This window comes from Cynocephalus volans, chromosome 6 (genome assembly GCF_027409185.1).
Source record: "Cynocephalus volans isolate mCynVol1 chromosome 6, mCynVol1.pri, whole genome shotgun sequence".
In the NCBI taxonomy this organism is placed as follows: domain Eukaryota; kingdom Metazoa; phylum Chordata; class Mammalia; order Dermoptera; family Cynocephalidae; genus Cynocephalus; species Cynocephalus volans.
The window spans coordinates 162102638-162119419 of record NC_084465.1 but is presented as its reverse complement, the minus strand read 5'-3'; the positions used below and the strand labels follow the sequence as shown (position 1 = coordinate 162119419).

The 16782-nt window shown below is 38.7% G+C and overlaps 1 protein-coding gene and 1 non-coding gene across 2 annotated transcripts in view; both read left to right on the top strand.

Moving 5' to 3' along the window:
* Window positions 1-16782, top strand: part of LOC134381122 (F-box/WD repeat-containing protein 12-like) — a 35245-nt gene that overhangs the window by 2559 nt on the left and 15904 nt on the right. The window contains 3 exon segments of the mRNA XM_063101170.1: window positions 773-810; window positions 8599-8762; window positions 9238-9356. Of these exon segments, the coding sequence (XP_062957240.1) occupies window positions 773-810; window positions 8599-8762; window positions 9238-9356 (321 nt within the window).
* On the top strand, window positions 1325-1398 carry TRNAI-GAU (transfer RNA isoleucine (anticodon GAU)). Its single transcript has one exon. It is a non-coding gene; the product is annotated as a tRNA-Ile (tRNA).

Genomic DNA, 16782 nt, shown 5'->3' with positions numbered 1-16782 from the left:
CGTGGGAGGATAGTCTGTGTAGAGGATACAGGACAGCCTGGGAGGCTGGAGGCTGCCCTCATTCTGCCGTCCAGCATTTCTGGGATATCACCTTGGCCCGTGCCTTAATTTACTTCATTGCAGCAGCCTTCTTACCAGGCATACTTCTCTGCTTTCAGCTCCAAACCTTCCTTCTCACAGTAGCCAAAGTGATTTTCTGAGATGCAGTTTGACCCTACCACTCTCCTCTTCAAAATTCTCAAGTAGCATCTCACTGTTTTTGCCATTACGACTTTTGGGAGTTGGTCTAAGCCAACCTTCAGCTCCTTTTCCCATTCTTCTCCACCCAGAATCCTATGTTCTAATTAAGACAAATTACTCATTCATCTTTTTCACCCTTAGGAATATTCGCCCAGCTGTTGTGTCTCAGCAATGCTGCAGCCACGTAAAGAACCGCTACTCATTCTTTGAGACTTGATCAGTCATCCCTTCTCTGAGTCCCTTGGCACCCCACCCTTTACCCCCATTGAGTTGCTCATTCTGCCCTTATTTGATTGTTTTTGATTATTCAAATATGTCTCTAGCTCTACCTCAGGGTGCGTTTTCTTGAGTGCAGGGACTGAGTTTGATTGTTTTTGATTATTCAAATATGTCTCTAGCTCTACCTCAGGGTGCGTTTTCTTGAGTGCAGGGACTGAGTTTGATTCAGCCTCTTGTCCCCTCCACAGGGCCTGGCAGGCTAGGTGCTCACTGCCTGTTGTCTGACCACACACTTCTCTCCTCCTCGTTCTAGGTCTGGAATGAGGTTTCAAGGACCAAGGAACTGTGGAGGTGAGTGAAAGAAGAGCCATATGTGGTCCTGCAGAGGAGCGGTGGGTGCACTGGTTAAGGCTTCTGAGCATCTGAATTTCTGGCTCTGCTGAGTGCATAAGAAAGGATTATCCACGATCCCTACCAGTAGGAGAATCCTCCCTGGTTAGGGATGTAACTGTTTTTCTAGAATATTGAAATATGAAAGATTATATTAATCAAATGGGAAATAAGGTAGGGCCATCAAACTCAGGGGCAGAAATATACAGCAAATGAATGCAGCTGGCTGATAGAAGACAGATCAACAGAAATATGATCAAGCTGCCTTTATTTTAATTCAGCTTTGGTGTAACAACATAGCAACACAAACTTGTATGGTATTAGAAGTTATAAAGATCAAATGAAAAAAATAAAGTTGAAAATAAAAGACATTTTAATTGTCAAGTTATTAATTTTTTTTTTTTTTTTTTTACTAATTCATTTCTTTGGAACCTGACATCTTTTCTTTTGTACCAAGGTATAACTGTCACTGGCTGGCCGGTTAGCTCAGTTGGTTAGAGCATGGTGCTGATAACACCAAGGTCCAGGGTTCGATTCCTGTACCAGTCAGCTGCCAAAAAAAAAACCTGTCAGATCTCCTTGTTGCAGAATACAGTGCTGCTCTAACTGCCAACTAGGAACTATAATTGTAGCCACTCATGATGGAGAACAGCTGTTCACACATTGTCTTTGAAACATGGAAAGACTTTATTTTTAGGATGACTGTGCCTTGAGATATTGGGGACATCTGGAATGCCAGTCTTGCCATATTTAGTTTGCAGTATCATTTAGCTCTATTCCATTTGTTGGTTTTTATTAAGTTTTTATTACTAATATTAACTAGAAAAACAGTACTAATCTCTAGCCAGTTTTGAAGTAAGAGAACTTTTATGAGAATTCGGTCTTTATCTGTACAATTGGGGGAATGTAGTCTAGATATAACATTCAGTTCCAGAAAGTGACTTTTCTATAAGAAAGTGGACAAGATTATGTCTTAGCAAATGCGTTTCTCAAAAAAATTGTTTCACTAGGAATAAATGAATTGACTCACGTATTGTAACTTTGTGGAGGTCCTGGCCCAAGAATATTTACATGTTTAAAGAGGTGTGATGCCAATCCCAACCCTAGTCTTTGTTATCTTTCCTCATAAGCCAGGGTAGGAATTTTCTGAGTGAAATGTATTTCTTTGAGCAGTTCAAGAATATTCTCTTCAGCACATCACCTAATTTCCAGGTAGTGTTCATATGTTACCATCCTGTGCCTCCAGGTTCCTCATGCAAATTGTTCAGTTGTCTGCAGGCCAAATCATGAATAGGTTTTCAGTTCATTACTATTTTATAGTTTTGGTGTCATCCCTTGTGTTTGTATCCTTGACTACTGTCCTTATAAAAACACTGGGTTTATGTTTCTTAAGCTCAGACAACAGCATTCCGAAGGCATCATGACCTGTGGACACATGCATGTGTCATTTCCTGATGCTGTGCCTTGCATGGGTGCCATGTCCAAAAGCTCTCCAGGCCCATTGAAATTCTCATGGACACAGTGAATAAACATGGTTGACCATGTGATATATTTTTAATTTGTACTGTATAATTTCAATTGAAAATGCTACAGATTACTATTTTAAATGCTTTGTGACCTTTGAAATCCTGTAATTTCTTCAACACATTAAGCATTAGCTTTTTGGTTAGAAGTAAAATTGCAAATAATTGCTTCCATTTAAGGTATGTAATTTCTGTTGTGGACAATAGCTTCTTTTTTGTTATTAATTGCTATCTGTGAAAGGTTTTGGTGCCAAAGTATTTTTTTCACTTGATACATCCTTGTATTTTAGAGGTATAACACTTACTTTATTCATATTTATACTTTATCGATGTTCACCTTTTTTCCTTTTTTGGTTAAATCGTTTGGTTTTATTATCTCTTTTCTAAATATTGGTTGTAGTTCTCACTATGGTTTGATATATGATGGACTTAAACATGTAGGAATAGATTTCACTTCCACAGAGAAATGTGCCATCTCCTGCTTTTTTAAAACCACATTATCTTCTTGGTCTAGCTTTTATGTTTATACTTGTGTTAGTCCATTTCTGTTGCTTATAACAAAATACCGGCAACTGTGTGATTTATAAAGAAAACAAAATTTATTGCTTACAGTTTTTGAGGCTGGGAAATCCACAGTCCAAGGAACACATCTGGTGGTGGCAGGCAGTGACCCCTCACATTGCAAGATAGTGGAAGCAGAAAGAGCAGAGAGAAAGCAAGAGAGAGACAGACTCTCCTCTCTGTTCTTTTGAAGCCCTTCACACCACGCCCCTGACCACCATTATTAATCCATTCACTACTGCACGGTCCTACAATCCAATCACCTCTTCAATGCTCCACCTTTCAACTACCACAGGATTTCCCACCCTCTTAACAGTCACAGCGGGGGCTAAGTTTCTAATACATAAAATTTGGGGGACACAATTCAAGCTTCAGTGAGTTTTGGGGGGACATAATTCAATCCGCTTGTTTAGATTGAACTATGTGTACAAGAAATACTTTACTTTCCTTTTATTTCAACTAAAATAAGATCAACAGAATAAGAGTGATGACATAAGGAAAGTGACATTCAGCCTCAGAGTCAGGGAGATAAAGGGAATGATGAAGACCGTGGTGAATCATTGTCATCTAAAGGGTACAGCCGTGTGGCTCCAGGCAAATTTTGCCAGGTGGGAATTTGGGTTCAGTATTGCTAGACCTCCTGCTTTTATCTGATTTTTATGTAAAATCTCCTGATTTTTAAGTGTTGGCAGCTAGTTCATGTGGGCCATTCCTATGCGGGCCAAACAAAATAATCTGGGGGCCTGTTCTGCCCATAGGCTGTCAATATGGTATTTCTGGTAAAAGGCCAGAGATTCAGCAAACACAGTAAACCTTCACCCCACATGAGCACTAAAACTCTTCTCAGTGTTTTGGAAGCTCTTCAGTGCCTAGAACAAAACCTGACACATAAGTGTTCAATGAGTGTGCAAGTTAGGATGATAGAGACTTTGTGTTGTACTTGTTCAGACTGTGGGGATATGAACAAGTTATTTTTCATCTGACTTCATTCTCCACCTCTTGAGGTATGAGTACTGGACTGGAGCCAGAGGATGCCACATCAGCTCTGATGTACCATAAGTGCTGAAAGCCTCTGTCCATAAAGCCTCCCTCACTTTCCAGCCAGATATCCACTCTCCTTGTGCTCAAATCGCATAGCACCATAAGCTGCTTCTTCCTTCTAGAACTTAGCAATTCTTCCCTGAATTTTATTTTTGCTTATCCTCTAACTAACCACCAGCTGAGAGTGCCTCTAGGGCAAGAATCATGTCTAATTCACTCCAGGGCCCACAGATTAGGCAGGTGTTTAGTAATTGTTTGCAGCATGGATGAGCTAACATTTTATTCTCAACAATCTATGAGAAAGGTACTATCATAGGATTAACAGTGGTCACATATACATTAAGAATGTAGGCTCTTGGAAGATGGCAGAGTAACAACCTCCAAAAGTTGTCTTCATAAAAACTATGAGAAAATTGGCAAAAATGGTCAAAACCAACTTTTTCAGAACTCTGGAAATAACCAAAGGCTCGCAGCAATCTGGGAAGTGTTTATTCAAGAAAAATGACTGAATCTCAGTAAGAATATTCCTATTCCTCTAACACCCCTCTAGCTCTATATTAGACTTGGATATCAACAGCTCACAATAACAGTGAAAACTGGATTCTGGCAGTCACTGGAGAGTGAAGAATGGGATTGGAGATCCTTAAAAGGCTCATTCCCAGAGAACTGTCATTACTTGACCTGTCTGGTGCTTCTTAGAAGACCCTATTTGTAAGGCTATCTTTATTTGACCTGATGTGGAGTTCAAAAAAAATTTACTTTGGGACATTTGTTGAAACAATTACAGACATCTGGTTAACTTTGTGCCTGGCTGACAGTTGGGCAAACAATAGACTGACCAAAAAGCTTAAAAAGAAAAGCTGGGGAATGAGATGTCCTTAAAGACTTTGAAAACTCTAACATGTTCCTAAGAATCTAGAGGGTGACATGCATGCCCAGGGCTGTGTGCAAGCTCAGAAAAAAAACCTAAGAAAACTCTAAACTCCTACTGACCCTGAGACTGCATTAGCAGGAAGTGAAGGCTAAGGTCGAGTTGTCAAATTCCCTGCTGAATGTTAAAGATGGGCCCCAATCTACATACAGAACCCCTTGGCAAAGACTGGGAAACTTACTGGTTCCAGACTAAGGAAATCTCTGTCAAGTTATTAGTAAGCAGTAATCTAACTGAGCTGAGATTTCAGTGGCTACCCATAATAAAGAATACAGACTTTTCAGAAGTAGTTCAGAAACATCACTGACCAAACAGTAACATAAAACAGCAAAAAAAAAAAAAAAAAAAAAAAAACCAGAAATGATCTGATTTCCAGAGTTACACATAATATTATTTAAAATGTTCAGTTTTCAACAAAAGTTATGAGACATACAAAGAAACATGAAAGAATGGTCAATGCACAGGAAACAAAGCAACCAACAGAAAGTGTCCTTGAGACCCCAAAAGCATGGGCAACCAAAGGAAAAATAAACAAATGGGATTATATCAAACTAAAAAGCTTCTGCACAGCAAAAGAAACAATTAAAAGAGTTGAAAGACAACCAACAGAGTGGGAGAAAATATTTGCAAAATATACATCTGACAAAGGATTAATATCCAGAATATATAAGGAACTCAAACAACTTTACAAGAAGAAAACAAGCAACCCAATTAAAAAATGGGCAAAAGAGCTAAGTAGGCATTTCTCTAAGGAAGATATCCAAATGGCCAACAGACATATGAAAAAATGCTCAACATCACTCAGCATCCGGGAAATGCAAATCAAAACCACACTGAGATACCATCTCACCCCAGTTAGGATGGCTAAAATCCAAAAGACTATGAACGATAAATGCTGGCGAGGCTGCGGAGAAAAAGGAACTCTCATACATTGTTGGTGGGACTGCAAAATGGTGCAGCCTCTATGGAAAATGGTATGGAGGTTCCTTAAACAATTGCAAATAGATCTACCATACGACCCAGCCATCCCACTGTTGGGAATATACCCAGAGGAATGGAAATCATCAAGTCGAAGGTATACCTGTTCCCCAATGTTCATCGCAGCACTCTTTACAATAGCCAAGAGTTGGAACCAGCCCAAATGCCCATCATCAGATGAGTGGATACGGAAAATGTGGTACATCTACACAATGGAATACTACTCAGCTATAAAAACGAATGAAATACTACCATTTGCAACAACATGGATGGACCTTGAGAGAATTATATTAAGTGAAACAAGTCAGGCACGGAAAGAGAAATACCACATGTTCTCACTTATTGGAGGGAGCTAAAAATTAATATATAAATTCACACACACATACACACACACACACACACACACAAAAATAAATAAATAAAACGGGGGGGGAGAAGATATAACAACCACAATTACTTGAAGTTGATACGACAAGCAAACAGAAAGGACATTGTTGGGGGGAGGGAGAAGGGAGGGAGGTTTTGGTGATGGGGAGCAATAATCAGCTACAATGTATATCGACATAATAAAATTTTAAAAAATGTTAAAAAAAAAAAAAAAAAAAAAGAAAGTGTCCTTGAGGAAGCCTAGACATTGGACTTAACTAGACAAAAATTTAATGTCAGCTAATTAAAATATGTTGAAAGGACTGAAGGAAACCACATGTAAAGAACTAAAGGGAAGTATGAGACAGCTTGTCTCACCCAATACAGAATACCAATAAAGAAATGATAAAAAATAACTAGAAATTTTGAAATTAAAAAGTACTGAAATGAAAAATTCAGTAAAGGGAATCAACAGCTGACTCGTGTTGTGTCTTAGTTTTCTGTTGCTTATAACAGAATACCTAAAATTGGTAATTTATAAAGAAAATACATTTTTATCTATTATTTATTTATTTTGGGGGGGGTGGCTGGCCTGTACAGGGATCTGAATCTGTGATCTTGGTGTTATAAGGCTGTGCTCTAACCAACTGAGCTAACCAGCCAGCCCAAGAAAAGAAATTTATTTCTTACAGTTTTGGAGGCTGGGAAGTCCAAAATTGAAGGAGTGTACCTGTTGAGGCCTTCTTACTGGTAGAGACTCTGCATAATCCTAAGGTGGTACAAAGCATCACATGGCAAGAGGGCAAAGCATGCTAGAATGCTCAATAAGTCTCTTTCTCTTGTTAAAGAAAAAGCCACCAGTGCCACTCTCATGGTAACCCATTATTCCATTAATAATGAATGGACTAATCCATTCATGAGGGGGCAGAGCCCTTAAAATCCACTCACCTCCTAAAGGCCTCACCTCTTAGTATTGCCACATTGGAGATATATTGGCTCTGTAAGAAGTACTAAAGGGAGTCTGCAAGAAATACTAAAGGGAAGTGAAAGGACACTAGATAGTAATTTGAATCCACATAAAAAAAGAGTACCAGTAAAGGTAACTTAATAGGCATATATAAAAGGTAATATAAATGTATTTTTTGTTTGTAACTTCTTTTTCTTATCTGATTTAAAAGACTACTATATAAAGCAGTAAGTACAAATCTCTGTTGACAGGCACACAGTGTATAAAGATGAAATATGTGTGACAATCACAGCACAAAGGAGGCAGGGAGGAAATGGAGCTATATAGGAGTAAAGGTTTTATATATTATGGAAATTAAGTTGGTATTAATCAAAACTAGATTGTTATACATTAAATAGTAATCTCCAAGACAACCACTAAAATATGGTAGAAGAGATGACAAGGGAATTAAAATAGCACCCTAGAAAATATTTAACACAAAAGAAGACAGTAATAATGGAATGACCAGTGCACTCACTGGCTGAGTGCTGGTCACGAAAAAACGACAAAAAAAAAAAAAAAAAAAAAAAAAAAAAGGTAGAGGGAGAAAAGGCATAAGACCTAGGAAATAAATAGCAAAATGACATACATATATTCTGTCTTATCAGTAATTCCATTAAATGTGTATGGATTACACATTCCAGTAAAAAGGCGGAGATTGGCAGAATGAGTTTTAAAAATGATCCAATTTTATGCTGTCTGCAGGAGACTTACTTTAGGTTCAAAGACACAGATAGTTTGAAAATAGAAGAATGGGAAAAGGTACCATGCAAAAAAATAACTAAAAGAGCTGGTGTGGCTATACTAATATCAGACAAAATAGACTTTAAAATAAAAGATGTTATTAGGGACAAAGAAGGATGTTTGATAATAATAAGCAGGTCAATCCATCAAGAACATACAGCAATTATAAATATATATGCCCCTAACAACAGAGCAACAAATACATGAAGGGCTGACAGAATTGAAGGGAGAAATAGGCAATTCAAAAGTTAGAGTTGGTGACTTCAAAAAATGTGGGTTCTTGCATCCCAGCTGCATAACTTTGAGTAAGTTGTCTAACCACTCTCTGCCTCCACGTCCTTGGGTGTAGAATGGGGATGTGATCTTATTTAATAGGGTTGTTATAAGAAGCACTTTGTGCCTAATGTATAGTGAGCACTCATTCAGTGTTATGTCATCCTTATCCCCATTTTACAGGAGAGAAAACTGAGGCCTAGGTAGGTAAAGTGAATTGCCCAAGGTTTCATGGCCAATAAAAGGCAAAGCCAGGATTCAAAGCTAGGCCTAGTGGCTCCAAAAGCCATGACTGTTATATACCGCCTGGAATTTCTGTTTTTCAGGCAGCTGTGTCTGAGACACTGGTCCTCCTGCAAAGCCTCTGAGGTTGTCCTGGGCACACAGACATGGAAACAGTACTATCTCTGCTGGTCTGAGCTGGAGTTCCGAATGGAATCTGGGCAGCCAGGGAAGGACTTCATCTGCAGAGCCATTGCTGGGCATGCAGGTATGAGGTGGGGAATGTGGTAGCTGTGCTCACTCCCACTGCTCACTCTCTTTCTGGACATGTCTCTGGTCAAGTCAAGTCTCCTTCTGGTGCAGTCATGGCATTTCAGCCAGTGACTTGGAAAGCATCACTTGATGAGTGCATGTCTTGCTGTGTTCTATATCATTTGTGTTATGTCATTTGATCCTTGCAATAACCTTGTGAGGAACGGCTCATTATGTCTGTTTCAGAGGAGGAAGAAACAGAAAGTAAAAGTGCAGGGGGTAGATTAAGGTTACATGGCTGGAGGGTGATGGGCAGTCCTGGGAGCAGAATCCAATTGTAACTCTGAAGCCCTAGTTCTTTTGCCATCCACACTGTCCCCTAAACGAGCATCCATTGTGCTCCTGAGACACAGAAGGAGAAATGGTTTTCTTGCTTGCCCTTTTACCAAGTTGAGTGTTCACATCACAGGCCTGTCTGTGTTCTCTTACAGGACAGATAGAGGAGCTGGCTTACGTCACAACTAGTGAGTACCGGTTTGACAGGAGGGAGAAGTCTGTGGTTTGCACCGTGTCCTCAGACTGCACTGTGCGTGCCTGGGATTTGCATGAGGTGAGCAGGCCCCCAGGAAGGGAAGGTGAAGATGAGATTGATTGAATCCTTACTGTGTCCTTGGTCAAAGGGTCTCAGGCCCTTTATCTTTATGATCTCATTTAATCATCATGGAAAACTACTGAGGTGAGGAGTGGGAACCTTATTTTGCAGATGAGAAATCTGAGCTTGCAAGAGGATCAATTAGTGTGCCAGGTCACACTGGTAACAAGCACGAGTGGACCCGTGTTTGAAACTTGAGTCTGACTAGTCTCAAGTGACACATTTTTGGCTTCTTGCTGCACTGACTTTACCAACAGCGCCTGCTGGGGGCCGTGTTGGCGCCTGCTTGGGATGGCTGCTGCCATGCTGTCCCTCGCACCTTCATGTGAGCGTCATCGGACTTTGATCTGAAGCCACGCTGTCATGTGATTCTCCACATGGGGACCGATGCTGGCCACTGGGTGGTTTTGCCTAGATAATTACAACTTTCATTTATGCCCACGTGTGAAAACCTGGATAACTAAATTAATACTTCAAACTTTGTTGGTGCTTATGGTTAAGAAGTTTTCATAGCCATTTTCTCATTACAGCAGCCAAGCAGGGTATTCGTTATTATCATCCTAATTTTATAGAAGGATACATTGGGACTGAGACAGGGAAAGTGTCCTTAGTCTTGAACCATGTGGTCGCCCTGCAAATCCAGGAGTTCTGCCTGGGGCCACACAGATGGAACACGACCTCCTAAAACGGATATTTTCCTGGAAAACTGTCAATTATTTCACATGTTTGAATGTCCTAGACAGGCAAAGGTACCTTTACTGTCTTATTTTATTATGTAAATAAACAGTCTCTTGGGAAGTGAGTGCTCACCTCTCACTGTTCATCAGGTGCTGCAAGTCAATGCTGCCTCTAAAAAGTAGCAGGTTCCTCTCAAGTTAACTAACACAAGACAGCAGCAGCAGGGGGGGAGGAGGGGCCGCCCACCAGGGTGTCAGGAGACCAGGTGGAGTTCAGGTCTCAGCTGCACCCTCACTCCTTGTGGTGTCAGGTCTCCTGAAAGTTATTTTGCATGATACTATAATGGTGGATACATGACATTATGCATTAGTCAAAACCCGTAGAATAAACAACACTAAGAGTGATCCCCAGTATAAACACCGGATTTCAGTTAATAATGGTGTATCAGGATTGGTTCATCATTTATAACAAATGTACCAGCCCCATGCAAAAGGCTAACGGGAAACTGCAGGTGGGGCAGGGTTATGTGAGCACTAAGGTACTACCTATACTTTCTACTCAGTTTTTCTGTCAGCGTAAAACTGCTCTAAAAATAGAGTCAATTAAGTTTTAAAAAGATTCAGCCATTTCAAATTCAAGGTAAACATTTTCATAAAAATTTAAACAATAAAAATTAAAAAATTAAACAATAAATGTGTTTAAAGTAAAATTAATATCCTCTGCCCCTTTCTCCTGATCCTATGCACTAATGTTACCAGTATTAACTATTTGGTCTGTACCCTATTTTATTATGCAAATACATACAGGCACACTCATGTGTGATTATGTAGAGAGGTTCTTGGTTGTTAGAAAGTATTACTTTAATTTCTTAAACAAGATAAGATTATCTTGCACACACTTCTGTAAGTAAGTTGATGGACGTTCCTTCTTGTCAACTTGTATACAAGTAGTTCTCATTTGTTCTTTAATACCCCTTTAATATAGCATAACATGGTTGTGTCGTAATTTATTCAGCCATTTCTCTATGAACATTCAGGTATCATTTTTGTATTTTATATACATTCAGGTATTTTTGCTATTACATATAGCATATATATATGCTCTAAGCACTATAATCCTTATGCATATATACTTAGAGAGTTTATTCTTTTGTGTAAATTTCCGTAAATGGGGTTGCTTGTCAATTTCATGAGTAGTTTAGATTTTAATAAACACTGTCATATGTGTTAAAAGGTTTGTGATAATTTATACTTCCACCAAAAGGGTAGGAAAACACTGGCTTCCTGCATCCCTACCAGTGTTGCTTATAATTATTTTTTGCCAGTCTGACATGCAGAATGTTCAAGTTGTCATTTCTCTGTTTACTTGTGAATTTGAACATGTTTTACAGTGCTTACTGGCCTTTTGCTTTTTCTTTTCATATTCTTGGTCCATCTGGCAGGGGCGTTGTGTGTCCTTTCCATATCAGTGTGTAGTGGTTCTTTATATGGGAGGATACCAATAACAATAGAATAGCTGATGAACTCACTGAATTCTCCCAGATCCTATGCCTGGAGGGGTGTTATAGTTTAAGAAGGTGAAGCCACATGTTAAGAGGTGAGGCCTCAGCAGTCTGGCCTCTGAACCCCTGCTCTAACTGCTGCACCCTGCTGTCTCCAGGGATGACTTGGGGTTTCCTGCTGGAGTGACAAAGACTCCTCAATATTACTATTTAGTATTTTTTTGGTAGTATTGTTTTTTCTTCTTTTTTTTAATTTATTGAAACATAATTGGTTATATATGTGGAGGACAGCATAGACTATCAATACATGTGTAGAATATGTGATCTAAAATTAGGATAATTAATATATTTAACATTACACAATATAATCATTTTTTGTGGCCCTTTACCAATTTCTTGCTACCCCTACTCCCCCTACTCCTTTTCCACCTCTGATGACCTCAGTTCTGTTCTCTCCTTTTGAAAGTTCAACGAATTATTGGAATTGTATCTTTATTTCTTTATTTTTTTAGCTCCCACTTATGAGTGAGGACATGCGGTATTTCTCTTTTTGTGACTGGCTTATTTTACTTAAGATAATTTTCTCTAAGTTCATCCATTTTGCTGCAAATGGCAGAATTTCATGCTTTTTTATGTATAAGTAGTATTCCATTGTGTATATATTCCACATTTTCCTTACCCTCTCATCTGGTGATAGATGTTTAGGTTGGTTCCAACTCTTGGGTATTGCAAATAGAGCTGTGACAAATATGGGAGTGCAGGTATCCCTCTGACGTGCTAATTTCCATTCCTTTGGGTACATACCCAGCAGTGGGATTGCTGGATCATGTGGCAGTTCTGTCTGTAGTTGTCTGAGGAGCTTCCACACTGTTTTCCATAAAAGCTGCACTAATTTACAAGCCCACCAGCAGTGCAGGGGGTTCCCCTCTCTTTTTGCATCCTTGCCAGCATTCTCTGCCTGTTTGATAATAGCCAGTCTGACTGGTGTGAGATGATATCTCTGTATGGTTTTGATTTGCATTTCCCAGATGCTTAGTGATGTTGAGCAGTTTTTCATCTGTTGGCCATTTGTATATCTTCCTTTGAGAAGTGGCTGTTTATCTCCTATGCCCATTTTTTAATTGGGTTACCTGTTTTTTTACTGTTAAGGTGTTTGAGTTCCTTGTGCATTCTTGATAGTAATACCTTTTTTGCAAATATTTTCTCCCATTCTGAGGTTGTCTTTTTGTTCTGTTACTTGTTTCTTTTGCTGTGCAGAAGCTTTTTAGTTTGATATAATCCCATTTGTTTATTTTTTATTTTGTTGCCTGTGCTTTTGGGGTCTTATTCATAAAGCCTTTGCCCAGTCCTACTTCCTCAACTGTTTCCTGTAGCTTTTCTTTTAGAAGTTTTATAGTTTCAGGTCTTATACTTAACTCTAATCCATTTTGAGTTGATTTTGGTAAATGACAAGAGGTACGGGTCTAGTTTCATTCTCCTACATATGGATGTCCAGTTTTCCCAGTACCATTTATTGAAGAGGCAGTCTTTTCCCCAATGTATGTTCTTGGTGACTTTGTCAAAATCAGTTGGCTGTAAGCATGTGGGTTGATTTCTGGGTTCTCTATTCTGTTCCATTGGTCCGAGTGTCTGTTCTTATGCCACTACCATGCTGTTTTGGTTACTGTAGCTTCATAGTATAGTTTAAAATCTGGTAGTGTAACACCAATGGTTTTATTTTATTTATTTATTTATTTATTTATTTCTTAGGATTGCTTTTGCTATTTGGGGTCTTTTGATGTTCCATATGAATGTTAGGATTTTTCTTTTTTCTATTTCTGTGAAGAATATCATTGGTATCTTGCTGAGAATTGCATTGAATCTGTAATGTTAATTCTTCTGGTCCAAGAGCATGGAATGTCTTTCCATCTTTTTATGTCCTCTTTAATTTCTTTCAGGAGTAATTTGTAGTTCTCATTTTAGAGATCTTTCACCTCTGTTCTATTTCTGTTGCTTATAACAAAATACACAGAACTGGGTACTTTGTAAGAATATGAAATTTATTGCTTACAGTTTCAGAGGCTTGGAAGTCCAAAGTCCAGGGAACGCATCTAGTGAGTCTTCTTTAGTGGTGGCTTTACAGCAATGCAAGGGTCTCACATGGCAGAAAATGGCAGAGCAGAAAGAGCAGAGAGATAGCTCCTCATACACTCTCCTTTTAAAGCCCTTAGAACCACACCCATGACCACCATTTTTAATCCATTCATTAAGCATGATCCTCAGAATCTAACACATCTTCAAGCCACCACCTTGCAATTACCATAATAGGATTTCCCACCCTCTTAACAGTCACAGTGAGGGTTCAGTTTTGGGGGGACATTCAACCCAAGGCAACGTCCTTGGTTAAATTGATTCCTAGGTGTTTTATTTTTTTTTTTGATGACTATTTTAAGTAGGCTTGCTTTCTGGATTTCTTTTTCTGCTAGTTCATTGCTGGAATATAAAAATGCTACTGATTTTTGCATGTTGATTTTTGTATCCTGCAACATTACTGATATTGTTTATCAGCTGTAAGAGTTTTTGTAGAGTCTGTAGGTTTTTCTCTATATAGGATCATGACATCTTCAAACAGGGACAGTTTGACTTCATCTTTTCCTATCTGGATGTCCTTCATTTCTATCTCTTGCCTGATTGCTCTGGCTAATACTTCCAATACTATTTTAAATAGAAATGATGGGAGTGGGCATCCTTGTTTTGTTCCTGTTCTTAAGGTAGAAGCTTTCCCCCATTCAGGATGATATTGGTGGTGGGTTTGTCATATATGGCTTTTATTTTCCTTCTATATCGAGTTTGATGAGAATCTTTATCATGAAGAAGTGCTGAATTTTGTCAAATGCTTTTTCTGCATCTGTTGAGATAATCATATGGTTTTTGTCTTTGATTTTATTGATGTGGTGTATCACATCTATTGACTTGTAAACAACTCTACATCAACTATACATCACATATATTGTAAACAACTATGCATCAACAGATTCGAAAACCTGGGAGAAATGGATAAATTTCTGGACAACTACAAACTAGCAAGACTGAACCAAGAAGAAATAGAAAACCTGAACAGACCAATAACAAGTAACGAGATTGAAGCAGTAATTAGCAGTCTCCCAACAAAGAAAAGCTCAGGACTGGATGGCTTTACTGCTGAATTCTACGAAACCTGTAAAGAGGAATTAACAACAGTTCTCTTCAAAGTACTTCAAAATATTAAAACAGAGGCCATTCTCCCGAATTCATTCTATGAGTTCAACATCACCTTGATACCAAAACCAGACAAGAATACAACAAAAAAGGAAAACTCAATATTTTTCTTTCTTAGATTTTGCTTTACAGAAGTTTAATTTTTACCCAGTCACAATTTTTTCCTTCTTTTATGATTTCTGGGTATCCTGTCTTGGTTTAGAAGGCCTCCCTTATCCCACCTTGAAGTTCCTCTTTTCCTATATTTTATTCTAACTTTTTTTTACGTTTTTGATATTTAATTTATAAGAATATCTTTTTATATGTGATTGGAAGCATAGGGGTCTGACTGTAGTTTCTTCTAACTAGGCCACCAACTGTTCCAACATTGTCTATTGGATAAAACCTCCACTGACTTATAATGCCTCCTATTTTATATATCAAATTTCTATTTAGATTTGGGCCTGTGTTTATAAACTCTTGTTTCATTTATATGAATGGCTGTTGTGCTGGTACTATATCACTTTTTATACAATAGCTTTATAAAAGTTTGATGTCTAGTAGGGCAAGTCTTCTTTACAATTGTTATTTCAAATGTTCTTCATGGTCCTTCCTCCATATGAACTTTGGAATCGTGTGTGTGTGTGTGTGTGTGTGTGTGTGTGTGTGTGTGTGTGTGTGTGTGTGTGTGTGTAGAGAGAGAGAGAGAGCTCTTTTTGTATAATCTGAAACAATAAGAACAGTATAGGAACTGCATTAGTCTGTTTTCTGTTACTTATAACAGGATACCTGAAACTGGGTAATTTATAAAGAAATGAAATTTATTTCTTACCGTTTTGGAGGCTGGTAAGTCCACAGTCCAGGGAACACATCTGGTGTGGGCCTTCTGGGTGGTGACTCTCTACAGCAACTCAAGGTATCACATGGTGAGAAACTGCTGAACAAGAAGAGAGCTATCTCAGTTGCCCTCCTTATAAAGCCATCGGAACCATGCCCATTACTCAGTGGATCAATTCATTTGTGAGGGCACAGTCCTCACAATCCAATCACCTCTCAAAGGCCTCACCTTTCATATACCATAATTGGATGTCCGACCCTCTTAATATTGTTACAGTGGAGATCAAGTTGCCAGTACATGAACTTTTGGGGGACACATTTGACCCATAGCATGAATGAAACACTTTTTTAAAAGATGGAGTGAATTCACTCGTGAAATGTTTGGACCTTTTGTCTCCATTGTGATTAAACTTTACCAGCCTTTTCAGTCTCTCCTGTAACTCCTTTTCTGTCCAGGATTTTGCCTGTTCTTGAATCAAGCTGAATCACTTATATTTTGCTAGAAAATTACATTCCTTCTGAGTTTTCAAACGTGTTGCCTTAAAACTGCCCATGGTTGGCTGTGATTGTCTCATCGTTCTGGCTGTGGTATAGTCCTTTCTCATCTCATTAGTACATTAGTCTTTTTATATACCCAGCAGTGTTGAGTTTGCCAATAATTAATTTAAAATTTTTTGGATCTATATTCATGAATAAATTTTTTAAATATTTGCTTATTTGTAAAATTCATCACAATATTTTTTGAAAAAAATAACTAAAAGCATGGCAAAGTTTTGCAGTCACCTGATGGGTGATTGAAATCGGGGTGCTGCTAATATTAGAGTTGTGCATAGTTTAAAGGTCAAAGTTCAAAAAGGATTGTTTTATTTTGGGGGTAGAGGGGGCACGGCTGGCTGGCATGTGGATCAAAACGCTTGACCTTGGTGTTATAAGGCTGTGCTCTGACCAACTGAGATAACTGGCCAGCCCTAGGATTATGTTAAAACCAGTCATGCCTTGCCCCTGTATCTGCAGAGGAAACAATGTTCCCAAAGGGAAATTAGGCATCTCATTATTAGGCATCTGTTGAGTTCTTTGGCAGGTGATTTAACTCTTTCCTTCTCTTCCCGCACACAGGTTTAACCTTCCTGTCCCAAAACAATTATACTGTGA